Source organism: Panthera uncia, chromosome D1 (assembly GCF_023721935.1).
Source record: "Panthera uncia isolate 11264 chromosome D1, Puncia_PCG_1.0, whole genome shotgun sequence".
In the NCBI taxonomy this organism is placed as follows: Eukaryota; Metazoa; Chordata; class Mammalia; order Carnivora; family Felidae; genus Panthera; species Panthera uncia.
Genome location: NC_064808.1, coordinates 55,791,131 through 55,818,995, shown reverse-complemented (window position 1 = coordinate 55,818,995; position 27,865 = coordinate 55,791,131). Strand labels below are relative to the sequence as shown.

General features: G+C 44.3%; 1 protein-coding gene across 1 annotated transcript; it reads right to left on the bottom strand.

The window, feature by feature from the left end:
- Positions 1-1,893: 1,893 nt before the first annotated feature.
- On the bottom strand, positions 1,894-27,865 carry NEU3 (neuraminidase 3). Its single transcript, XM_049652331.1, is given in 5 exon segments — positions 1,894-7,252; positions 12,731-12,942; positions 17,464-17,496; positions 17,499-17,581; positions 25,789-27,865. Coding segments are annotated over 5 exon segments (1,566 nt in total). The 5' UTR covers positions 25,947-27,865; the 3' UTR covers positions 1,894-6,172.

Genomic DNA, 27,865 nt, shown 5'->3' with positions numbered 1-27,865 from the left:
AGTGGTTGGCACAAAGTTGCCCAACAGGTCAGTGGTAAGCTCTAGGACAAAGACCCTGGACTCTTGACCCCTCCTAGCCTAGTCCTTCCTGCATTCTATCCCAAGGTCTCTCCTGGTAATGTACCCTTTAGACAATGCTGTTAACTTGAGTAGACTGCAGTGAAAGTTAATGAAGTTCTGCTCCAGGTAGTGGTTAACAGGTTGTGGTACCAAGTAATCCAATTTTCTGTGAGGATGGGCATTCGTAGTCTTTCACTTGCAAGCTGTATACACTCAACTCAAACTAGCTTCAGAGATAAATAAAATCAAAATTAAAAAAAAAAACAAAACAAAACACTGGGGGCTTATTAGGTCCCATAACAGGGAGAAGTCTAGTAGATACCATTAGGACAGTTTCTGCCTGGCTCCATTCTTTCAGGCTCCTCCTGTGTTCAGGCATTCTCCACCCACTGAGGAGAAGCCAGCTGTCTGTGATTCCAGGCCTCCAACCTCACATGTAAATGCTCCCAGTGGAAACAGTACTTGTCTTAAATGGTACTCGTTTCCCTTTGGATATGCTATTACTAAATAGCTAGGAAGGTGTGTGGGGGTGAGGAGGGGAACCTGATGAAGTCATTAAAACTCTGGGGAGGTTTATAAATTAGAACTCCCCAAAGGTGTAACCATAATAATAACTGACAAAGTTAAATCTATGGCATCAGCTCTTCTGTACTCCATTTTGGGATAAGGGAATCTTTTATAATCACTGGACTTATTTATGTTTTATATACTATTTATGGTGCTTGAAATGCTCAATAGGATCAGCTATACTAAATTTGTAACTGATATATCATTCTTTTGAAGGCAGTTTAATCAAATTTGTTATTGTTTAGATATTCAAGAGGCATTCAATGTTTTAGTGAATACGAGTTTGAAAAATTGAGCGCTGAAGTTCATGGAGTAGCGCGTATTCCTCTCAAGCCCAAAGGTCCCCAGACGTTAAGCAATCTAACAAAACACACAAAAATAAAATCGATCATTGGATTTTTAAAAATGATATCAATAACTATTATAAAACTATTTGTAAGGGGTAAATTAGCAGTTCTCTACATTTATTCTTTCAACATTATATGACTCTTTGTGTTATGATGAAAGAGATGCCCATTTAAAACTTTTTCAATGGTCTATTTGTTTTAGAAAGCAGAGTACAAAGTTAAGTACGAGTCATGAGTTAAGGTTATCACCCCACTTCACTGAGGTATTTGTGGCCTCGCCAGCTACAATTTGGTATTAAAAATCTCAGGGTTTTTTGCAAAAGGACATAAGATGTGCAGTGACCAGCACCGGGGCTGGTGTCAGATGGGGTGATTCTGTGTATCCCAGTTCCCTCACTTAATCACTTAGTAGTTACTGTGTAATACACAATCTAACCAGTTATGGTAATCTCTGCCCTGTTTCCCCCCACCCCTGCAATAGGCAAGTAACTATGTTCCAGTGACAATGTGTACAATACAAAGATAATTTTTTTAAGGTTTATTTATTTTTGAGACAGAGACAGGGTAAGCGGGGGGGGGGGTGGAGAGAGGGAGGGAGAGAGAGAGAGAGAGGGAGAGAATCTCAAGCAGGCTCTGCACTACCAGCACAGAGCCCAATGTGGGGCTCAAACCCACAAAACTGTGAGATCATGACCTGAGCCAAAACCAGGAGTCAGACGCTTAACCGACTCAGTCACCCAGGCACCCCAAGTACAAAGATTATTAGTAAAGCTTTCTGAAAGTAAAAGTCCTTAGGAAAAGCAAGAAAAGTCCTTAGGAAAAGTCAAATCCATTTTTCAAAAGAAGTTGGGTACAAACTAGACAGAAGTATTAGGATGATAATCATCTCACTGTTCGACAACAACAAAACAAACAGCAGTCATTGGAATTAGGCTCTTTATTCATGTTCTTTGTTTCAGAGTCCTGGTAGTTGCTATGGTACAGAGGGCACTTCTGGCACTTGGTATCACGGAGCCAAGACATGCTCAGACCACACTGAACCAGAGCACCCCCCTCTGACAGGCAGTTATAGACACTCCAATCAGGGACAGAAGGGAAATACCACTGAAATGACAACCCCAAGTCAAGGCTTAGCTTCAGTCTTAGGCTGTCATCCTGGGACATCCGGGCTGACCTGGAAGCAAGCCAGCATAGAGAAGACTAATTTAGAGTGAGTGCTCAGCAAGTTTAGAACACTATCCAATCTACAGGGGATACAGTATACTTCTCCCTGTGGGGGAGCTTGCCCTGGCCTTGTCTCTTAGCTCCAGAAGGCCAAGGATCTTTGACTCATTTATTCCTTCAGTGAAACTTTACTGCTGTCTGTTCTGTGCCAGGCCCTGTGCCGGGTGCAGAGGACAGAGAAGAATCGGACACAGTTCTTCTTACCTTCAGGGAATTCAGAATATAATAGAAAAAGCATATATTTATAAAGCAACCATTGTGATTCAAGGTAAAAAGGACAGAGGGAGGATTCATAGAGACTTGGCCCTCAAGGAATTTAGAGCCTCGCAGAGGCCTACAGGGCACAACAACAGAAATACATGGCAAGCTGTGGCGATGACCAAAGGGAGGCTTCCAGTGTGCACTCTGGCATCACAGGAGAGGATGGCATGACATCCACTGACTAATGCAGTGGGGAAAATTCACAGCCTACTGAAGAAGCCTGAGCAGCCTAATCTGGCTGAAATGGAAGTACTGAATCCTACTACCCTGGAGAGGAGGCTGCGCAGCCTTGGGCTGACCTCTATGGGTCCCTCGGGCTACCCAACAGACAGGGTGCCATGTCTCTGATCTGTGGCTGCAGCTGCATGATATCCCATGGATACGAGGGGGGATTGGTGACCAGGAGAAACAGGTCCAAATAGAGCATCCAAATAACGAGGGCCTGAAGTACATAATAGTGGCCTAGGAGTGAGGGCATCAGGAGTTGGGGAGCATGAGCAGCACCACCAGGTTGAAGGGATCGGAAGATGATCTGGGTACATATCAGCAGCAGGAGGTCCCTACCTATGCTTTCCTGCACTCCCAGACATGGGCCATGTGTGCTGGATGGATCCATTCTAAGGGTCCCAAGACAGGGGGGCAACATCTACAGGCAAAGGACCACAGGCTCTGTAGTCCTCTCTTCACACTTCTAGATTAGAGGCCTCCAGTCTGCTGTCCTCTTTTCTTCACAGCTGCCATCACCTGCCCAATATTTTTCATTCTACCAACCTGAGAGGGCTAGAAATGGGCTTAGTTAGGATACCAGTATCATGGCATTGGACCCAGGGCCCCAAAGGCTTGGGTAATCGGCACAGAGTTGGAGTGCCTCCAGCTGTTTTTGTTAGTCACGTGGAACATGGACAAGTTGAGCCAGCTTAAAGTTACAGGGCTGGGCAGGAACTTATCTGTAGCCTAAACTGTGGGCCCACGCAGGCCTCCTTCCCTTTCCATACGTGTTGGAAACAGCTCCAGCCTGTTATCATTTCTTCTTCACAGAGGCCTCCACCTACACCATCTCTCCAGCCTCTGTCTCTATCTGTGCCACATTCTCTCTCTTCCTTAAGGTGCCAGGATTCCTACCCTGCTGCTCTTTTGCTTCAGAGCCACCATTGCCCACTCTGTTCCTCTCCCTAATCCTCATTCTGGATTACTTCTGTAATTGGATTACAAATGTCGGATTACCCAACCCTCTTTTCTTGCTATTCCTGAAATATACACACAGGCCCTTTGCCTATGCTAATCACTAAGGAGAAGCAAACATGAAGCAAAGGGGAAGGAGAAAGGGAAGGGCAATTCAGAGATGGAGAAGACATCTAATGAGTGCTGGTACTGGACGGCTGTGGTCCACACTGGCATGTGACTGAGGTCCCTCCTTGGATGGTTCCAAAGAAGTCTTGATATTTTCATTTTCTCCATCCCTTAGACCTTGTTGGAGAACGGAGCCACCCCCCTGTTCCCGTCTATTTGGGGATGGTGTTCAGGAAAGCTTTGCAGAACAGGAAGTTTCTACTACTCAGGAGAGGGTTGCCCTTCCCCAGCTCCTCCCTATACCAGCAGCTCTGTCACCCCCTCCACTGCCATCTCGACAGAGGTCTTCTCTGACAGTGGGATTCATATGAAGGAGAGATAAGTATTCATTACCCCACCCAACAACTGGCAGCCCTACATGCCAGACAAAATGTAGACACCCTTTAGCAGGCGATGAAGAGCCACAAGTAATTTTCAACCAGGGAATGTCAATAGGAAGCACCTTACATTATGCAAGGCTCTCAAGAATATTTAGGTAAATGTACAAATGAATGAATGAATGATCATAACTGTGTGCTGGGAGAATAACTTTGACAAATGGCTGAGAGGCTAAGGGAATTTTAAGAAGTCACTCTAAGCCATGGACTTAAGCCATATGCAGGAGTAGGTGAAGTTAATCTCTGCTTTCATCCTGCACGACTCTTCCCCATAGGACTGGGGCAACCGCCAACCCCTAGCCTCCTAGGCTATGCTCCAAGACTAACACTTGCTCTCTGGGCCATTACTCAGCACCAAATATAGTTCTCTGATACAAGGTATTTTTCTCCTAAAATAGGGAGGAAAACCAAGTATCTCATGATAGAATTTCTGTTACAATAATAGGCTATGGGGAAAGAATCTAAAATAAGAACAACCAATCTGGTATCATCTGAGAGACCCACCACTGGCAAAGTTTAGCCCCAAACCTATCAGACAAAGAGGCAGCCCTACTCCACAAACGGTATTTGTAGCAGGTCCAAAAAAACAGGCCTGATTCAGAGGTCTGAGGTCCAGAGACCTTCCTAATGGTCTTCCTAAAGACATCCTCCATGGGTAAAGAAGTGGCTAGGCCAGAACAACATTCTGAGAAAAATGGGCCTGGGGGAAACCCAGAAGCCTGGTCCAGCCCTGGGGCAGATGACTCCAAGCACAATGAAGATGCAACTAAGACAATGACATCAAGAGCTACCATCACCTCAACTTAAAGCCCAGCATCTACAAACTAGCTGCATTGATCTTCTTGAATTCTCTCCCACTTCTAGCCCCATAAACTGTGAGCTCCGTGAGGGCAGAGACCATGGGAAGTTCTGTCCAATGCTTTAAAGTCCTAATCCATGTCCTTTTCTCATCAGGAACCATCCTAGTAAATGAACTTCAGGTTCATCTTCCATAAAAGTAATGCCATCAGAAACAATATGTGCACCTGGGTGGCTCAGTTCGTTGAATAACTGACTTTGGCTCAGGTCATGATCTCACAGTTTGTGAGTTCGAGCCCCGCGTCGGGCTCTGTGCTGACGGCTCAGAGCCTGAAGCCTGCTTCAGATTCTGTGTCTCCCTCTCTCTCTGCTCCTTCCCTGCTCATGCTCTGTGTGTGTGTCTCTCTCAATAATAAATGTTAAAAAAAAAAATTTAAAAAAAATGTGTGCCATTATCAAGGGCCACTAGCATTGAGCTTCTCATTTTCTCCTTAGGGAGTAAGCATTCCAGATAAGGAAGGAAGATTGAACACAGCTGCAAAGCTGGAGAAGGTAGGTGACCTCATGATCCTACTGTTTGGCCCAATTCCTCTAGGACAGAGAACCTATAGAGTTCTAAACATGATTAAAAGGGTGTGTGTGTGTGTGTGTGTGTTTGTTATTAAGAACAGAACAAAACATCCAGATCTTCCTTCGTGCCAGAACACCTGAGTGTAGCCTCACACCTGGATGAGTGGTGAGTCATTGGAAATGATGAGTCCTCTGACTTCCCTTTTGAGATCAGAGTCTGCTACAGAGCCAGCATTTGCTGATCATGGAGCATGCAGACACTCTGTCTTTCCTAGAAATGAGAAGAAGAAAAATCCCAGAACCAATCCTCTCATTTTACAAATGGAGACCTGACGCCCAGAGAGTTCAGGTGATATGTTCAACATCCCTCAGCAAGCCAGTGGCACAACCAGGACCACATCATGGTTTCCCAACTCATAGTTCTTTCCACTGTAGTAGCTATGGAAAAATTTTCATTTTGCTCCTTGGAGGAGAAGGAAAAAAGGTAGGGAGCACAATATTAAGTTTTTGGATTCTCTGTAGGCTTCAATAACTTCTGTTAACCTGGCCTCCATTATCCTGGCTGTGGTTGCCTTCTGTGGTTTCCTTTCCATGGAAAATTGGGTCCTAAGTCAGTTTTTAGCTTTCAATTGGCTCAGGGTTCTTATCAGGGCTGGTGAAGTCCCCATGCACATGGCTCAGGATCTCTCGGTCTGTAAACAGGCGGAAGGCAATCTGCTCACACTCTCGCTTGGTCCCACATTCAAACAGACACCCAAACAAGCCCTCCTTTTCCAAAGCAGCCAAATCAGAGTAGCCACAGGGCCCGCAGTGCAAGATCCAGGGGTGGGACCAGCAGGCAGCATCCAAGGGGGTCTGATTGAGGTAGATGCCTAAGTTGACCCTCCGCTTCTTACAGGTTGGGTGTGAGTACAAGAGCCATGATTCAGACAGTGTTCCAGCTTCTTGCTCTAGCCTTAGTGATCTGTCCAGTAGAGGGCTCTGCTGAATGGTAGAAGCATCTTTGCCATTAGGGTCCTGGCACCCACGTAAGATCTCCGGGGGCCGGAAACTCACCACACTGCCTTGGCAGCCATGCGGGGGCTCACAGAGCTGTCGGCTCAGGGCTAGTCTCTGAAAGCATTCACCACGGTCATCGCTGAAAGCCTCCGCCCGGCACCTGTTTGGTGTCCGGGCACTGCAATACAGCACGGGGTTGCCACCCCTCCCAGTCACCTCTGCCACTTCGCACTCCACTGTTGCCATGGGCTGAATGAGCCTGCCGTGGTGCCATGTGGCCCCTAGATCATCACTGTAGATCATCAGGGAATGAGGCTTGGCTTTACATGGTAGCCGGAAGCAAAAGAACCAGTAAGGGATGTAGTAGGCATATGCAGGGATGACCAGCCTCCCCGACTGTAGCTGGATGCCATGACCTGGGCCCACAGCGAATGTGGCCCAACGCTTCACCTCTGCACCAATAACCTCTTCAGTCAAGTCCCTCACCTTGCTCCATGAACAGCCAGTGTCTCGACTGCAGATGAAGCAGAGGCGGGCTGCATTCCTGCCTGACATGACCTGCTGACGCTCAGTCACATGGTCTCGCACACAGATGAAGAATAGGTATACACAGCCGCTTTTCTGCTCCCACACAGGACAGGGGTTCATGGTCCGATGCCCAGGTAATGTGGCTTCCATCAGTGGCTTCAAAGGTCCCCACTAGACAAGGGGAAGGGGGAGAGAGCAGGAGTGAGAGACTAATAGGAATACATGAGGCTCATTAAAAGCATTAGTCTTTTTCAGTGATAAGAAAGAAATGATATTAAAATCTATGAAATCATGAAGGCTCAAGTAGTCACTAAATTCTCAAACATTACAGGATGATTTATAAGGCTGGGAAGAGGCAATGCTAGATATTGTATAAGCTGTCCCCTCTGTCTAGAACACTTCCTCACTTTGTCTAGATGCCCAATTCACCCTCCAAACTCAAAAGTCCCCTCCTTTGTAAAGCTTTCTATGAACTTCCTCTGCTCCCCTCCTCTCACCAAAGCAACTGGTAGCTTCCTCTTTGTAGACACAGAAGAGTTATAGAACTTATTATATAATAATCATACTTTTTTATGTGACTGGCTCCCTTCCTAGATTATGAGTCTTTTGAGGAGTGCCCAGCACATGATAGGAGCTAAACAAATATTTTTTAAAAGAAAGAAAAACCAAGAAAAGTAGAAGGAAGTAGAAAAAAAAGAAAAAGAAAAGAAGAAAAGTAAAGCAAAGCGGACAAATATGAAATTTAGGCAAATAAAGGGAAATTTAAAACAAAGAGTTTTTCCTTCCTCTACTATCCTGGGGAGGCAATTCATAACACTGGCATTAAAAACTCAAGCAAGGAGTCAGAGATACCTAGTTCAAACCAGCCTTCATCACTCATTGTGTGACCTCAGGCAAGTTACTTGAATTTACTTTACCTCAAATTCTTTATCAATGAAGTGGAAAATGTAACAACATGCTCACACAGGAGTTGCTGTAAGGCTAAAATGAGATAATGCCTACTCAGACATATTACAAAGAAAGGCCTAATCTCCTTAATAGATTTTTAAAACTGTATTATAAATTGGTAAAAAAAAAAAAAAAAAAAATTCCAGAAACCCATCTGAAATGGGCAAAGAGGAAGACCAGACAACTCACAGAAAGAGGAAAAAACAACAAAAACATGTGCAACCTCACACATAAAACAGAAAAGCAAATTAAAATTAAAATTGATGTAGTACCTTTCATCTAACAAACTGGCAACGGCATAAACTTTGACAATATTCTGTTGGCAAAAATGTGAAGAAACAGGCACTCTCTTATATGGACCAAAGTGTAACATGCTTCAACATTTATGTAGGGCATATCAAAATTCCAGATGCATTCATCCTTTCCCAGCATGCCTAATTCTGGGAATTTATCCTAAGGTATATCTGCTCATCAAATTAAGTATATACAAGATTACTCACTGTGGCATTGCTTGGAAAAGCAAAATATCATGAACCCAAATATTCATCAACAGGGGACTGGTTACATGAACACACAATGCAAGAGATGAGAAAAGAAAAAGGAAGGCCTCTACACCTTGAGATGGAAATATCTCCCTAACATATTGTTAAATGAACAAAGCAAAGTACAGACCAGTGCATGCAGCATGCTACTTTTTGCATCAGAAATATGGAGGAAAAGGGCTTCCTGTAACAGCGAACTAGGTAATTTGAACCAACATTTCCATTGAGACTGGAGATGACAGATAAAATATTAAGACAAAAACATCTGGCTAAAAGCATCAGGGAGGAAACAAGACAATGAGGAATTATAGGCCAAGAACTGAGAGAAGTTCATTCAGAAAGGTTGATCTGGTATTTCAAGTCCTTTTTCCTCTCAGGGTATCTCTGCTAATTCTCAAAGAGATAACTGAAAAGCTGAGAAGCTGAACAATTTGTTTGACAGCCTTATGGGGCTAGGAGGACAAAAATTTGGGGCCCTGGTAAACCCCCATGCTTTAAGATGGAACTTTAAAGAGCTAAATGCAGAGCAAGGGTGAAACTGAAGTAGACTAGCCTTCACAACCACCACTCTAGAAAACTGGCTGGCATTATCTCCTGAAGGGGAACATAAACATACCCTATGATCCAGTAATGACATTTCTAGGCATAAGTCCAGCAAAAATGCATGCACGTATTAGCAAAAACATGTACAAGAATATTCAGAGAAGCCTGTACACAAGAGTTCAGATAAACCTCAAAAATACTGAACAAAAGAAGCCAAACATAAAGAATAAAGATTAAAAACAAGCAAAACTAAACTCCAGAGCTATAAATAAGGATAGTAATTATCTCTGGGAAAGAGAGGGGGGATAAGAGAAGGTTCTGAGGTACTGGTAGTATTCTATTTCTTGAGCTAAGTGATGAGTCCACAAGTGTTGGCTTTGTCAGTTCACAGAGCAGACATCCATGTTTTGTACATTTGACATTTATGTTATGTTTTCTACATATGTGTTACCACTCCACGTTATAAACATTTTAAAGAGGAGTATTGGGGCGCCTGGGAAATCTTGTCACACACTACAACACAAATGAACTTTCAGGACATTATGCTCAGTGAAATAAGCCAATCACAAAAAAACACACCTACTGTATGATTCCACTTACATGAGGTATCCAAAGTATCTAAAAACTCATAAAAACAAAGAAGAATGGTGGTAGCTAGCAGGTGGGGCAGGGGGAAATGAGGGTTGTCCAAAGAGTATAGAGCAGCAGTCTCGATGAAAACGTTGCAGAGATTTGTTGCACCACAATGTGCCCATAGTTAACAAAACTGCAATGTACACTTAAAATGGTTAAGATGGAAAATTTAGGTATATCCTACTACAATTAAAAATTTTTAAATGTTTATTTATTTTTGAGAGGGAGAGAGACAGAGTGTGAGTGGAGGACGGGCAGAGAGAGAAAGGGAGACACAGAATCTGACACAAGTTCCAGGCTCCTAGGTGTCAGCACACAGCCCGATGCAGGGCTCGAACTCACAAACCATGAGGTCATGACCTGAGCCGAACTTGGACACTTAATGACTGAGCCACCCAGGAGCCTCTATCCTACTACAATTTTAAAAAATTTGGGGGGGGGGCACCTGGGTGGCTCAGTCAGTTGGGCATCCAACTTCGGCTCAGGTCATGATCTCGCGGTCCATGTTTAAATAAACATTAAAAGGGGCGCCTGGGTGGCTCAGTCGGTTAAGCGTCCGACTTCAGCTCAGGTCACCATCTCACGATCCGGGGGTTCGAGCCCCGCGTCGGGCTCTGGGCTGATGGCTCAGAGCCTGGAGTCTGCTTCCGATTCTGTGTCTCCCTCTCTCTCTGCCCCTCCCCCGTTCATGCTCTGTCTCTCCCTGTCTCACAAATAAATAAACGTTAAAAAAAATTTAAAATAAATAAATAAACATTAAAATTTTTTTAAATAAAAAATATATATAATGTATTTTTTTTAAACCAGCAAACGTGAAAAAGATTAAGAGGTTTTAGCTGATGGTCTACTTAACATTAGTCAACTGTATTATGCAGCTGCCAAAAAAACAAATGCTACTTTATGTATTAAAAGACTGCATTAAAAGGATAAAAAACAGGATACCCACCTCATTGCTGAGCTGGTCAGTCTATCCTTGGAGCCCTAAATTCAAAGGACCATTCTTTGAAAAAGGACACTGACATCCCAAATCAAATCCCAAAGACAGTAATCACAGCTTTCAAGGGCCCAGAAACGAAATCAAGACTGTGGTCTTAAGAGCCACTAAAAGAATGAAGCTGGCAAGTGCCCAAATCAAAAGACTCAGAATGTATGAATACTGCTTTCAGGTACATCAAAGAGCATTCTCTGGAAAAGGGACTTTCTATTATGTATAGATTGGATGTCCCAGAAGCCGGAACAAGACCAACGGGTAATTATAGAGAAGTACAGGTTGTCTCATTCCAAAAACAAAAGTTAACAGTTGCCACAGGATTAAGTTCCTCATCTGAGGAGTTGTGTAAGCAGATCCTTTATAGAAGATGACTAATGTTGAATTCCTACTATGCAATTGCTATTATTAATTACATTTTATAGATGATGAAACAGAAGAGTCAAACGTCCCAGGTCACATGGCCAATAAATGGTAGGTCTTGCCTGACTCCAAAGCCATGTTCTTAACCCCTAAGATATTAGTAGCTACCAAGAGAATACAGAAGATCTCTTTACTGGGGAAGAAGCTAGGCTGATGACTCTTCTAACTTCAAGATTCTACAGACAGATAAATCAGAGAATGGAAGGGATAAAATACAGAGAAGGGAGAATGAGTTCAAGTGGACACATCTGTGAACGTTTCTGAGGTTACACAACAAGCATGGTCCAGTAAAAAGTGCTCAACAGCCTAACTGTCTGCAATAGAAAGCAGGGCAACACGACCGCAGGCAATGCCTGTCCTGGAGGGAATAAAAAACTAGAACTCCAAGGTAGGCTGCCCCGCTGGGCCTCTCTGGAGGCCAATGATACAAGCAGAGGTGTGGTCCTAGGAAGCAGCCATGAGGAAGGCTCATGACATGATGGGTGAAAGAGCAGGGACTGAAGGTTCCCTAAAGTAAAAATCATTTCCACAAGGAGATGTGAGCAAGTCATCCAGAGCAGAGACAGGGGTTTCTGGCAAGGCCCACATTCAGCAGAAAAGCACTTGCGCTGTAATAGCAAAAAAAGAAAGAAGAAAAAAAAAAAGTCATCCCTATAGAGGTAATGTTTTCATGGTGATATCTCCATGAGTAGAAAACCAGCAGGATTAGAGTGCCTATTATAAAGATATATATGTTTGTTTACAAAAGGCTCTCAAATCCATGGTCTCATCTGATCCTCACTTCAACCAGCTCTGCAAGAGAAAAGAAAAATGGGATCTGAAATAACCCTATACTCACAGGCCCAAGGGCAGCAATCATTCTTTGCTCTCGAAAAATGCAGTAAAAATGTGCTACTTAGGGGCAAGGGCTCCAACCCCACCTCTGCTGCTTAGTAGGTGTGTGTCTGAGGCAAACCACTTTTAATCCCATTTCCTCCTTTACGATGGGGATAGTATGCACCTCACATAAACCATGCAGAAGGGGGAGGATTGTTGTTATCCTTGCCCCCACCATCTGCTAGTTGTCTTGAACAAGCTACCTATCTCTTGGAATACCAGGATCCCTGATCAGAAAACTGGACTAACGATGCTTCCTTCCTTCCCTGGATGACTTATAAGAACAAAAGAAAATGTGAATGAAAAACACACCACATGTTAGCTGAATTTGAATGAACCGTGGAGGCCTCTGGAATCAGAGATGGAATTTAAAGCCTGTTTCTGCTGTTTTATTACAGCTATGTGACCATGAGCAAAGTAGCAACCTCTCTGAGCTTCAGTTTCGTCATCTGCAAAATGTGACTGACAACCGTGCCTATGTCACAACAGAGTGGTTATTGAGAATCTAATGTGCACCTAGCACACAGGAAGTACTCAGTAAGTGAGAGCCATTGCTTTTACTGTTTCTTTTTTTTCTTCCTCATCTCCCACGCAGGGTTCTTCCAGCACAGATGGGAAAGGGCACAGGCCCTGAAGTGCTCTAAGCAATGTGGAGAGAGATTGAGGCTGAGAGCCAGATCTGGGATCAGGAGTCACCTGTACCGAGTGCCCAGTCCTCAACCCTCGCCTCAGCACCAGGTGGAGAGCATCCTCATCCCTGCTCGTGGAGCGCTTCTCTGCAAAGGCCAGGAAGGTGTGGGTGGGGGGGATGTAGAGCAGGGCTGGGATCCGGTAGGTGATCCCTCTCTTGTCTTCCTGCTGGAACAGAGGGCTGCTGAAGGAGCACGATGTCACTTCTTCCATGACCTCTGCAAGGATAGGAGGCAGCTAAATATGGGGCCATACCCAAATGCTGGCCTGTGCACAAGTTCTGCTCTATCATTCTATTTCTGAAGATCACACACAGGGAGGCACGGATGTACTCAAAACGTTTTACTTTTTTGTCCAAAGGTAACACCACGGTCTCAATAGCACAAAGCAAGCAATACGCATGCTCATTGAACAAATCTATCCTCCACACTCTGGGGAAATCCTATGCAGCCTGTGTCAAGTATGTCTTTATGGAGATTCTACATGGGCTGCTGACAAGCATCCAGGGGTATTACCAGCCTGGGTGGTTTCCCATGTCAATTTCTGTGGAGGTTTTAGGTCATTCGGATAATATAAATATAAATCCAAATCCATATGAGGAAAAGCCTGTGGTTAAGAACTCTCTGGGGAAACTTTCCCCCTCTATTAGAGCCTAGGATAAGAGGCAATCTTTATCATCTCTCTATGTCAGCAAAAAGAATTCTTTTTACCTAGTCCACCATACCAGGGGGTGCAGACTTTCAAGGGACCTAGTTTCACACAGCGATCTTAGTTCCACTACACCATGCGGGCCCACAGTTTCACTCACTGCAACAGCAGGTCTACTAAAGCCCAAACTTCTAGGTAAGTGAGAGCAGCAAACATCCAGGGCAACTGAGGTCAGGTTAAGGGGCTATCTAGTCTGGTTTTCAGTTTACTCTTGGCTTCTAGGTCCCGGGAATTTCTCTTACTTTCTTGCAATTTCAGCTATAAAGGACTTTGTTATATTTTATCTACAATGTTACAGGTTAGCTAGCCTGTCATAATGCTGAAAATGTAAGTCTGCAGGTACACTTCTCAAAGAAATCAGGGGTTCTACTTCTCAGAGGCCCAAAAAGGGAATCAAGCCAGACAGAAGCAGGCTTAGAATTTTTTTATCTTTCACTGTCATTCAAACCCTTTCATATAAATCACTTGTAAAAATTATCAGACTATAAAAATGAGGCCCAGAAGGCCTTATTCATTTATTTAGTAAATACTTCTGGGTGCCCACTCCAAGTCAGGCCAAAAGGTAGGTGCTGAGGCGACAAAAAGGAATCAGAAGTCCCTGCCTACATCCAAGTGAGGGAGACAGACATACAGGGACAATTACAGTATCATGCAATAAGTGCCACATTAGAGGTCAACATGATAGCGTGTAGGAAAACAGAAAAAGGATCTGTCTAGATCAGGGCAGTGGAGGGTTTCTGGAGAGAAAAAAACTGAGTCAAGTGAACTCCTGCCTCATATCCTTATGCTCTGTGCCTAGAACATTCTTGTTTCACATAACCACAGAGTTCACTCCCTAAACTCCTTCAGCCCTGTTCCAATGTCATCTAATCTATGAGGCCTTTCCTGACAACTCCCCTGCCCCTCTCTATCCCCTCTCTGCTCTCTTCTCCATGCCACTTATCATCCAGATTATACTTGTTTAATATATACTACAACAGAAGCTCCATAAAGGGCAGGGATGAGTCTGTTCTATTCACCGCTACACCATTATACCTAGAACCATGCCTGGTAATTGATAGGCACTTGACGAATTATCTGTTGAATGACTGAATGAATGAGTGAGCTGGATCTTAAAGGATGAATAGTGAGTCAGCCAACTGAAGGGTGAAAAGGGCAGAGGGGGTGAATGTGAAAAGCCTACAAATGACAGAAAACAGTGAGCTGTGGGGACTGTCGATAGTGCAGCATGACTAGAACAGACTGCAGAAGTGGGACTGAAAAGGGGTCAGCAGATTCCAGGTCCTGGGAGGCCTTGCTACCTTATTAGGGTGTTTATCCCACAGAGAGGGAGCCACTCAAGAGTTTTTGGCAGAGGAATGGCATGATCAAGTATGCATTTTAGACCAATCTCCCAGGTAGCCTGTGGGCAATAAACTGAAAGAAAAAGTTGCACTGCTTTTGGCCACAGGTGTTTAGTGTCAATCAAGACAAACTTATCCAAAGGCATACCAATGATTCACTTGGTCACTTGTTTCTAACTTAAAGAAGAACCGTGACTCACTATCATGAGAGGAATGGGGAGTTAGCCTCCGGAGTCCAGAAGAAAAGCCTCCTCCCCTCACTCCCAATTCTGTGCTCTCAGTAGCAGAATTGAAAAGCAAGTGGGAATTGTCTTCTTCACAAAGTACTAGAGCACACCTCTCTCTCCTCAACTCAGGCTCTCCTGCCAGAGAAGGTCAGGCTCTCCTAAGTAAAGATCTATCCTTGAGCCAAGCTGGCGTGATGGTTAAGAACATAGGATTAGGACCCCACTAGGACTACCTGACTTTGGGCATGTTATTTAACTTTCCTGATGTTTCAGGATCCTCATATATAAAACTCAGTAGAGTTGTTGAGAGAATTAAGCTAAAAATTGAAGTGGCTGTTACAGAGCCCATGCCATAGTATGAGCTCAATATATGGCAGTTATTATTTTTAGACTGTCAATCACTACACATTCTACAGTTGACCGTTGGACAACACAGGGATTAGGGGTGCTGACCCCAACTCTGGGGGGCATAAACTTTGTGTATCACTTTTGACTCCCCTCAAAACTACAAATAGCCTACTGTTGACTGGAAGCCTTACCAATAACATAAATAATTAACACATATTTTGTATGTATAGATGTATTATATACTATATTCTTACAATAATGTTAGAGAAAAGAAAATGTTAAGAAAATCACAAGTTATAGAAAACACATTTATAGTACTGTACTATATTTATTTAAAAAATGCTTCTTTAAGTGAAACTGCAATTCTAAGCTGTGTTGTTCAAGGATCAAGGGTAGTCTTATTCCTTGAAACCTGTGGATGGTGATGATGATGATGATGATAACAGTTACAACTCTTTCTTAAAAGTATTTAGATCCGTCTACGCCTCTGGGAAAGATTGTGTTTAAACTCTTATGCGCCCACACATTAATTACAAGTGAATACCACACTATTAATGATCAGTCAACACATGATTATTAGTTCACACCCATGAATTCCCTGGGTGATAATAATAAAGCAAAGAATAGGCATGGAGTGGGGAGGAGCAACTAGGAAAAAGGAGAGGGAGAGGTAGTGGGGACAGCACCAAAGCGGAAGCACAGCTTCTCATATGGGGCTTGATTCACATCCCATCTATACTTCCGTGTGACCTGGTGCTAGTCACTTAATCTCTCTAGGTCTTGGGACTCCTATGCTTGTAAAATGTAGATAATACCTATATAAGATGACCAATATGAAGAACTACTCAAAAGTGCTTTCTAAACTTTAAACCACTATATAAGTAAAAATATTAAAACTTTCGATGTCTTCACAATTTCACTTATGGCTTTGCTATCACTATAACAATTAGAATCGGGCGCCTGGGTGGCGCAGTCGGTTAAGCGTCCGACTTCAGCCAGGTCACGATCTCGCGGTCTGTGAGTTCGAGCCCCGCGTCAGGCTCTGGGCTGATGGCTCGGAGCCTGGAGCCTGTTTCCGATTCTGTGTCTCCCTCTCTCTCTGACCCTCCCCCGTTCATGCTCTGTCTCTCTCTGTCCCAAAAATAAATAAAAAACGTTGAAAAAAAAAAAAACAATTAGAATCACTATCATTAACTTTTTGTTAATTATGGTTATGTTGATCATGGTGACGACAGTGGTAAGCAGCATAGATGACTCTGGCACTGAAACCCAAACTTTAACACAAACCATATACTGGGAACTAAGGATAGAGAAGGATTAGATACAGTTCTGCTTTGGTGTTGTTCATGTTAGCAGAGAACTCAAGCTATTAATTGCTACTCCATATAATCCTCCCTGCTCTCTTACTGGGAGAGAGTATAGTGTAGCCTGGACTTTGAAGTGTAATGTGCTTTGACACTTACTAGCAAGTCATTTTATCTGAGTCTCTTTTTTCTCACTTGTAATGAGGATAATGCCACTTATTTCTCAGCATAAAAGAACAACGTAATTTCAAAGACTCCAATTAATTCAGTGCCGCAGTCAGCCATCAGTGAACCCCAGAAAGAGGCCTCCCTAACTCATTTATTTATTCCTAACAATTAATATTTAAAAAGCACCCATCCTTTATCAGGCCTGTTGAGATCCAGCACTCCAAATCCCTCTCATTGTACACATGGGAAAACTCAGGCCCTCGGAGGGGAATAAGCTTGTATTAGGCCACTTAAGTTAGTAGCAGCAAGCCTGGACCAAGATTCAGGTCTCCTAAGTTGCAGCTCGGGACACTCTACAACCCATACAACCCTTTCTGGTAAGGGCTGCCCCTGGCTCGGTTCCCTTTCATCTCTAAAATGGTAATTCTACGGTTTAGGTTTGGCTTCGTTGGAAGGAAAACAAAAATAGACTAGCCAAGAATACTCTCTGGCCATGTCTGAATTCCTGGCCCACTGGAGGGCTCTGACTCAATATTCCCCTCAGACTGGATTTCCTAAGCCCAGGCGGTGCCGCCGAACCTGTCCCCACACTCAGAGTGCCCCACTTTTCGGGATCTCTGCAATGTCGCAGCCCCGCTCACCTTCACGGGACCCCGGCTCCTCCATCTCTCTCGAGCAGAGCTGGGCGCCGGGCAGCTCTCAGGTCTCGGACACCGAAGCGCGGGAGAATGAACCACGCAGGGGGGAGAGGGAGAGAGACTGCGGAAGACACGGAAGAAACACGAAAACTGAAAAAAAAAAAAAAAAAAAAAAGGGCGACACGGCCACGGAGAGAAGGAAACACCGACAGACCCGGACGTCCAGACTACCCAGCCGGGAAGCGAAGGCGGGGACGCGTGGAGGCGGCAGCGGGCCGGCGGTTGGACCCGCAGTTGGCCGCTGCCCAGAGTCGGACCCGCCCCCATGGGACGGGCGCAGGCGAGGCCCCGCCCCCTCGCTGCCCCGCCGCCACAGTCCTTCCTCTCCCGCGCCCCTAGCCCAGTCCCAGACACCGTGTGGACCTGCCCCTTGCTCTCCCCGACCACCACCAGCTCCAGCTTAGCCAGGAGATTGGCTTTGGCTCAGGCCCTGGGCCTACCTCTGCTCCCGTGGGCCGGGCAGCAACCTGGCTCCGCCCCCCACCCATTTCCTCCCCCTTCATCCCTCCCCTCAGTCCCCTTGCCCCACGCTCGTATCTATTGGTTGCCTGTCAGCTCATAAGTATCACCGCCTAAAATTTCCCCGAACAGCCTGGGAGTCCAGCAAAGGTTCCGGCCCACAAGAAAGAACTCCACAAAAAGAACCAGAGATCCAGAGCATTAGACGAACCCCTCCCCCCTAAAAAAATTAAAATTATATGTTATTTTGTACGTGTGTACATGATTATATGTTGACAAAATAATAGTATTATAATCCATTGAATAAAACCCATGAGTTCATATTGACATAATTCTATAGAATTCCAATTAATAAATGTGGACTCTGCTCAGACGATTTGAACACAATATAGCTTATTCTGAACACCTGCTTTTCTTCTGAGTCTGGAGTTTTGGTACATGCCAGGCAGAGGATGCCAACATACCAGTCCCCAATAAAACTGCTGAGTCTCCAATGGATTCCCTAGGCAGAAACATGGTACACATGCTGCATTTTCCTTGCTGGGGGAAAGTGTGCTTAGTGCAACCCCTCAGAAGGAGAGAGCATACGAAATACACATGGATTCCTTCAGACTCCACTTGTGTCTTTTTCTCTTACGATCCAATGTGTCTTTACTACATTGCTGTAATAATGTTGCTGTGAGTGCAACTATTAGGCTGAGTCCCGTGAGTCATTCTAGTGAGTCTATGAACCTAGGGGTGGTCTTGGGAACCCTTAACCAAATACCATATATAGTTTTAAAACTTGTAAAACAATACCATATAGTGTTGAAGAAAATGCATAGGAATAATAAATACTAAATTCAGGGGAGTAGTTACTTCTGAGAGTGCAGGGAGTAGGACATGATTAAGGATACCCAAGGGACTAATTTTTTAAGGTGGTTCATTTTATTATTCTGTAAACCTTATTATTTGTCTAAAACATTTGTTTTTAAAGATTGGCTCCCACAAAGTCCTAGGGCTCTTCACCCAGACTTCTCCAAACTCACAATCACCAATTCTGTAGATCAATCACCAAGTCAATTTTAGAAAAATATCTAAAGCTAATGCCAAATTTCTGTCAATTCTTTGACTGGTGGTCTTGGTCTTATGCCTGAGACAGTGAGTTGCAATCTCTATATTTGGAGGCGATAAGATCTTGGCTCAAATCCAGACTTCCCACTCCCTAGCTCAGTGTCCTTGGCAAGTTATTTAACTCCTGTGCCTCAGTTTTCTCATCTGTAAAATGGGCACTCTTGGCACTAATCCTCATTCATGGCTCAAATGAAACAAGTTTCACTTCCTGTAACCTCCTAGGCCTCCATGTTAAAATAGTTACTCCTCTTCCAACCATCACAGTACCTTACAGATCACTTCTGATGAATTTTGTTTGCCACTCTATTGGCCACCCTGATTGATCTGACAGAAATGGGACTTAATCCATCCTAAAAGGATAGTATCAACAAAACTCCAAGCAACAGTATGAGACCAATCTGCAGAACTGACCTTACCCATACCCAAGGGCCAGGGCTCAACTAGGTAGAAAAACAAACAACATAAAAAAACAAACAAGAAAACCAACCAACCAACCAACCATAAGCCATCAAGGTCTGCTTTAGAAAGCTGGGTGCCATTCTCTTATATCTGTATTGACCTTAAACCCAGCCTGAGGCATTAATCTGGGTACAGAGAATGTATTAGTGTTTGCAGACTCTACCTGGGCCCACAAGGAAGTCAAGGGCAATTCTATCATCCATAACCACATTGGCCAGTGAACTGAGGCTCACCCAAATGCCTTCCAGGGCTGAGGTGGTATCATTGTTGCCTTCAGCTAAAGTCAGGGATGAATTTCATATCAACATTTCAAATAGGATGACCCTCAAGATAGGATAACTTCTTGCAGAAGGTGCATAAATAAATCAGCCAACCCTCCGGGAAGTTCCCCTTTGTAACCAAAGGCAGCTTCATCTTGGAGGAATCTCTACAGTCATCTGAGGGCTACATGATCTAATGGTGCTTCTTCTTTAAACACTTGAAGGTTGCTTATGACCCTCCCTACGGAACAAGGCACCATGTTTTCAGGGAGGGGGCAAGTTAATGCCTGACTTCCACATAGAAGGTATAGTTCTGAGGTCATATGTGATACCCCTGTTTACAATTGTTGGGACCTCCTAACTGGGACCTATTAATTAGGGGACACAGGTTGACAGTGTCACTAATGAGGCCTCCTGGTACCTGGTAGGCTTCAGAGTCCCCATCCACTTAAGTATGATTGAAACCAGGCCTTATTTTTGGAAAGACGGTCTGATGGCAGTTGGCCCAAACTGTCCCATACGTCCACACCAACAGTGAGGTGGCATTTGTCCACCCCATAAGGAAACAGCAATAGGTACAAGAATGGGGGTGACGGAGGCATGTAGAGGTTGTGCATTTTACAGAGAGGAATAGGAGCTGCAAGTGCACCTGATGTTTCCGATAGACTTCGCAGTAGGTTAAAGGGAATGACTATCAAATTGTGGTCACAGCCATCTAGTGGGGGATGTCAAACCAAGTAGTCAGTCAAGTTTATGGAGTTTGCAACAGCTTGGTAGAATTGTACTAGGCCATTTTCCTTTCAGAGAAAGGCTCTAGAGGTGACTCTTTTTCCAAATGTCATGATCTAGGACCATGTCAAACCAACGAGAGAATCCAAGTGCCTGAAACAATTCAATGAGAACCAGAATTCAATGTGACTAGGCTGCCACCTGGAAGTTGTAGTAACAAGGTTGGCCTGGGGATGCTGTTAGGGCAAATATAACATCATGCCTAACAATAGTCAGGGCTGAAAACAGAATTTTCAGGATAAATCTACACAACACTCTCCAATCCCTCTCATTTTGATCATTACACCATAAGCAGCTATGAGAGTTAATTTTATGCATCGATTTGACTGGGACACGGGGTCCCCAGATATTTGATTAAGCATTATTCTGGGTATGTCTGAAGATGTTCCTTGATCAGATTACCATTTGACTCAGTAGATCCAGTAAAGCAAACTGCCCTGTCAAAAATAGGTGGGTTTCATCCAATCTGTTGGAAACCTGAATAGGACAAAAGTTGGGGTAAGGGAGAATTCACTCTATCTGCCTGTCTTCAAGCCAGGAAGTGAGCCTTTTCCTCCTCCTGAACTGAAACTTATACATCAGTTCTCTTGGTCCTTAGGCCTTTAGATTCAGATTGGAACTACACCACAGGCTCTCCCGATCTCCAGCTTGCCAAGAACAGATCCTGGGACTTTTCAGCCTCCATAATCACGTGACCCATTTTCTTATAACACATCTCTTTATATATTCATGAACATATTCATTCTTTTTTTTCTGGAGAATCTTAATACTGCAGTAAAGACAAAGTGACCACTTTCTGGGGACAGCCACATTCAGTGGCCAAACTGCTTTACAAAGGTGTATTGACCAGGACAAGGTAAGTGAAGTAGTCAGAAATCTTGTGACTGTAGGCTGTTTTTTCAGTAGGCTGTCCCAACATTCAACAATAGTCGATGCCTATGGATGGAAGAGTGGAAAGTCAATCAAATACTTTGATTATCAGCCCTCTGCTGTTGAGTGGTTTTCACAATAAAGATTCACCACTGTCAGAATGTATGTGGTCAAGAAAAACAAAATCATGAGACAGATTAGTTTCAAGATCAAAACAGGGTAGAGTTGGCTGATTGATTAGAACAGCAACACTGTAACCTGAAAAAGTATCCTGTTGAAGCACTATTGGTAACCTCAAGAGGGAACCAAAGGCCTGACAGAGTTAGTCAGCCAGAAGTGGATGGAGGCCGTGCCTGGGCTATGTGGCTTCACTCATGGCTAGACTAACAGGACTTTTTTTTTTTTCTTTTTTTAATGTTTATTTATTTTGACAGAGAGAGACAGAGAATGAGTGGGGGCGGGGCAGAGGCAGAGACACAGAATCCTAAGCAGGCTCCAGGCTCTGAGCTGTCAGCACAGAGCCTGACGCGGGGCTCGAACTCAAAGACCACGAGATCATGACCTGAGCTGAAGTCGGAGGCTCAACCGACTGAGCCACCCAGGCGCCCCTAGACTAACAGGACTTTTAACAGGAGTCACAAACCTGGCATGTAGTGGTAGCCTCTGCACCAGAAGCATAAAACTTTTACTCTGTGCCCAGGCTATGATGGTGCATGTAATGTCATATCTGGTATGATGATGGATACAGGCAATGATGGTGGCAATCTGAGTGGTTACAGGCTCCGTCAGCAGTTTGATTCCAGTTGGTCTTCAGTGAATAGGCCCCCACTGTGAGCATCTACATGAGTGATCCAGACAGTTCAACTAATAGCTGCAATTCATTTTTAGTTTGTGGCCCCCAAGAGTGTCTTTAATCTGACAGTCTATGTCTGCCAAGTGATAGACCATAGCCCGAGTCAGTAAAAATATAACATGTTTGGTCCCTAAGGAATGCTTAGGACGAGGGTCATAGCCTTCAACTCAGCCCATTGTGCTGACCAGCCTTTACTGTAGTCAGTTTCCAGAAACATCACTTGACACCGACAGCTCTTAACTTAGCTGGACCATAAGTGAACCAGGCCCAGGCATCTGACTGGGAAAGTCTCTGTAATCAAGGGCCCTTTTGAGCCAGTGGCTTTGCTTCAGGCAGCTGAGTCTTGGAATACAGTCTTTCCAAAGGAGTGGGTATCACTTTTTCAAGTAAAACTAAGATGGGCAGCGGCTGCATCCCCAAAATGCATCATTTCCATTTGACTAGGGAAGGCTGCTGGGCTTTTTGTTAATTTCAAGTTTGAGTTCATGTCACCCAAAGTGGGGATGTTAGGCCAGGTACCAGGCTTCTACAGGTCGGACATCATTTCAACAATAGCTCAGTAGTAGCCTCCCAGCTGTCCAACTTTTTCAAAGGGTGTACTTGGTGCCTGCAAAGGATACGTGGCACTGTTATATTAGGAAATGGGCTGAGTACTCCAGCAGTCACCAAGTTCTCACCTAACTAAAGCTGTTGATTTTCCTTTCTCACCTCTTAGGATTCTGTATTTTGTTATGCTACTCAAGAGGAAACAGGAATCACTTCTCTATAAGCAGTAGTCCCTGAATGGGAGACTTGCAAACTTTCACACTTCAATTTAATGTATAATTGCTGTCAATAACACATTACTGTGAAAGCCATACAACAGTAACACTGAGCCGGTGTAGAGGTTCCCCTACAGTTATTTAGTTTTCCTTTCCTACTACAGACTTTGCCCAAACCCTGCCAGGTGAAGTCAAGCACTCCCCCACTCCCCCCACCAACTACAGGCACTCAGACCAAGCAATCTGAGACCGATATTGCAAGGCACAGCCACAGCCACCAAGAAATCATGTTCCAACCCAAGAGTTTGAGGAAGTCACAGGAGTAGGAGAGGCTAGCCTGCAGGGGGCAGCTGGGTCAGCAGGAAAGTCTTTTCTCTGACTCCTGCTCTGGGGTCAGTGCTGCCTTTTCCCTAGTTACCTCTTGGCTCTGAGGAGCACCTAGGGTTCAGGGGCTATTTTTTTGTTTGCCCAGCTTGCATACTACCATGGATCTGCCCCCACAGTCCTTGGTACTTCTGACCATTCCTGTGCCCAGGGCTCCCTGTGCCCATGGGACCAAGTAGGATGGTGACTTAGATGCTTATATTCAGTAGAGTTGTTAAAAGGGAGTCCCTCTCCTCCTCAAAGATCCCCAACATAAATAGCTTCTTTCCTTAAAACAAAGGGAGAAAAGGATCAGGGGTTATAGAGACTGGCCTTGTGCCAGTAAACAAGGTCATGTATTTACTTTCACTTCAAATGGCTACCTGCTTGGTCATAACAAACTCCTAATATATTTGGTCCATTCAAACTCTGTATCTTTATTGCCATTTATTTCACCTTCGGGGAACCCTCTACTCATCAGCCACAGCCATAGAGCCTTCAGCTGGGGCCACAGGCTTACTGCCTTGTTGTCAAAACATTCTTTCCTCCTCCTGTCCAGAAAAGAGTGAACAACAAGCTAAGTACCATTTGGGCAATGTGTTTCAATCCTACCTCTTGCTGTTTTGCCTCAAAAATTTCATTAACAGGTGGGACAGTGAAGGACGCTTACCCACTTGCTCAGCAGTATTTCCTACCAGACCCCAGGTTATTTTCTCACATCCTCTCACCCGACCCATGTCCTTTCTCTTGTAGAAAGCCATGGCTACCTGTATCCTGTCCTTGTTACCCAAACTGTCAGAGTAGCCTATGAAAGGGCTACAATTTTATCCTACTTGCAACTAACAGGTTAGCCTACTATTTTATCATGGATACTGGTAGAGGCCATGAGACTCCCAGATCAAACATAAAGAACTTTTACACTTACAGGAAGCAATGTGAGCAGGTTTGTGCTAGTTCTTCAAGCCCCCCTCTCCAACAAAAGTGACTAGGGGTAGGTCTAGATAGATGGATGCCTACACATGCAGGGGGATGTGTCACAGGAAAAGAACACTGAGCTTGGGAGAGTCAACATTTTTATAGTGCAAAGTAGGGAAGAGACATTACTTCAATTCTCAAGATTGCTTACTGCCAGAACACTAAGATATCCCCCAGGCAGTGGTCAGGGTCTTACATTCACATGAAGTGAGAACATGCAGGGGTGCTCAGGGCTCATGGTAGATTGCTTCTCCTAACAGTTCTTCATTCTCTAGTGGGTCCCCTTTAACAGCATGATAAGCCAAATCCAGGGAACTAAGAGCTTGAATACTACTCAATATTCATCAATGGTTTCCCATTGTCACAGGGTTTGACACAGGGAACTCTTCCCAAAGGGCCAAAGCTCCCTCACAGCAGTCAAGACCCCCTGCAAAAAGTTCCCAGTCCTTTACTGTGGTCTCTGAACAGATCTAAGCTTGGCCTGATAAATTGTAGGGGGGGGGTTGGCTGTTAAGACAACTCAACAGTTGCCATTCTTCCTTAATAGGCATTCTGTACCCGAATCCCTTCTCTCGCAAGCAAACCAGCTGAAGTTTAGAAAATTCACCTGGTTTCTGCCCACAGAAGTAAGGGATTTCCCTCTTTTCGTGCTCCTGTAGGGATGTGTCTGTAACTGCTGTCTGAAAGGAGGAGGAACCTGCTGCCCACTCATGATGAATATTAGTGTCACTAGTTATAATAGGGTGGAGAGCCAAGGCTACCAGATTAGTGAGGAAATCCATTAATGGTGGGATTCACCGACTGGAAAGTAAGCAACAACCAGGACACCTTCTGAGCAACTACCTGCCTCTGAACCTACTTTCCCAGTACTCTGAGCTTGCAACCATCTTCTCCAACCCTATTTCTAACAGGGAATAATGTATTTAAATGTATTTATGGATTTCCGGAGGAGACAAGATAGCAGAACAGCATGGAAGTTTTTTTTGTGTCTTGCGTCCGTGAAATACAGCCAGATCAACACTAAACCATCTTGCACACCTAGAAAACTGATTTGAGGATGAACACAATAATCTGCACAACATGAAGCACAAAATTAAGCAGGTACGCAGTGCGGACAGGTGAACTGGGGAAGAGAGAAGCCGCAAAGGGCAGGGAGCTGTTTTTGCTTGCAGACAGAGATGAGGGGGGGGGGGGGGGGGGGGGGGGGGGGGGGGAAAGGCACCCCCCCCCAAGCAGCTGGGGAGAAAGTGGAAAAGTGGAAACCGCCGCAGGGACTTAACTAAAAAAGGGAGAAAGGAGAGGGTTTAAATTCCATTAAGGCTCTATAAACAGGGGGAACAGAGTCTGAAACTCCACAGCTCAATACCTGGTGGTGCTCTGGTGGGAAGGGCGAATCTCCAGGAGCAGAATAGCGTCTGGGAGGTCCACGGGCCACACAGAGAGAAGCAGTTCCATTGCTGGAAGGACATTTGGTAGAGACTGTGTGGCCGCCTGGTCGCAGCAGACCCCAGAGAACACCCACATTCGCTGGTGCTGGAACAAGGTCGTTAAGGGTGAAACCTGGTACCAGATGTATGTTGTGATTTTCCATAATCCCTGAAACGCTGGTGCTATATGATCGTGTTAACTTTTTCTGGGGCAGGCTGGCACCCAGTTGCAGTCTCCGGGCATCGGCAGCAGCACAGTCCTGCAAATATTCCTGGGTGTGGCCGGCACTGGCCATTGCTCGGTGAGACCCTCTCCCAAAGGATCTGAGCGGGTCAAAGCCACAGTCCCTCAGAATTGAGGGGTCAGGAAATACAGCCGCATCTGAGATAAAACCCAGGAGAGAGGTGCCTCCTGGCAAACTGAAGGCTTGGTCACAGACAGTGTAAAAGCAGGGAGTGGATAGAAGCCGGAGACAAAGGACAGGTGTGCGATTGCTGGCTGGGGAGAGCACAGAGTTCCCACACTTGAGACTGAATACCTGGGCGACGCCATTTTCACTCCTCCCGCGCAGGCGCACACCCACCTACAAGCACCATAGCAATGCACCCAGTAAGGTAAGCAGTGCCATCTAGTGGAGAATGGAGCCATTTAAACTAAGCCCCGCCCAACCGGGCCAACATCACCTTTCAGGAACACAAATCTCGCCGCCTGCTTAGTTTATGGACTATAAAGTGCTTCATAGTTTGAACTCTAGGGGAAAACGATGTAGTTTCAATCGTATTTCAGTCTGTTCACTGGTACAGCTATTCAAATTTTTTTTTCTTTTTCATGAATACAGAAAGAGAAAAGAATTATTTTTATTTTCAGTTTTTATTAAAAATATTCTTCCTTATTATTTTCTACTATATTTTTTACTTTTTTTTATATTTTTCAAATTCTATTTTACTTCCATCATTTCATTTCACTGTATTCATTTTCTCAAATTTTTGAATGTTTTTTTTCTTTTTTATCCCTTTTTTTTCCTAATCTATTAAACTCCTTTCAAGAACCAGACCACAACACACCTAGGATCTATATTATTTATTTGATTTTGTGTGTGTGTGTTGTTTTTAATTTTTTAATTTTTTTTTACCTTATCAATTCCTTTTCTTCAAAATGACGAAACGAAGGCATTCAATCCAAAAGAAAGAGCAGGAAGAAATGACAGCTAGGAACTTAATCAACACAGATACAAGCAAGATGTCTGAACCAGAATTTAGAATCACGATAATAAGAATACTAGCTGGGGTCAAAAACAGATTAGAATCCTTCTCTGCGGAGATAAAAGAAGTAAACGCTAGTCAGGATGAAATAAAAAATGCAATAACTGAGCTGCAATTTCGAATGGATGCCACAGCAGCAAGGATACGAGGCAGAGCAGTGAATCAGCATTATAGAGGACAAACTTATGGAGAATGAAGCAGAAAAAAAGAGAGAGACTAAGACAAAAGACCACAATTTAAAAATTAGAGAAATCAGTGACTCATTAAAAAGGAACAACATAAAAATCATAGGTGTCCCAGAAGATGAAGAGACAGAAAAGGGGTAGAAGGGTTACATGAGCAAATCATAGCGGCAAACTTTCCTAACCTGGGGAAAGACACAGACATCAAAACCCAGGAAGCACAGAAGACTCCCATTAGATTCAACAAAAACCGACCATCAACAAGGCATATCATAGTCAAGTTCACAAAATACTCAGGCGAGGAAGAATCATGAAAGCAGCAAGGGGAAAAAAGCCCTTAACCTACAAGGGAAGACAGATCAGGTTTGCAGCAGACCTATCCACAGAAACTTGGCAGGCCAGAAAGGAGTGGCAGGATATATTCAATGTGCTGAACTGGAAAAATATGCAGCCAAGAATTCTTTATCCAGCCAGCAAGAATATCATTCAAAATAGAAGGAGAGATTAAAAGTTTCCCAAACAAAAATTAAAGAGGTTTATGACCACTAAACCAGCCCTGCAAGAAATTTTA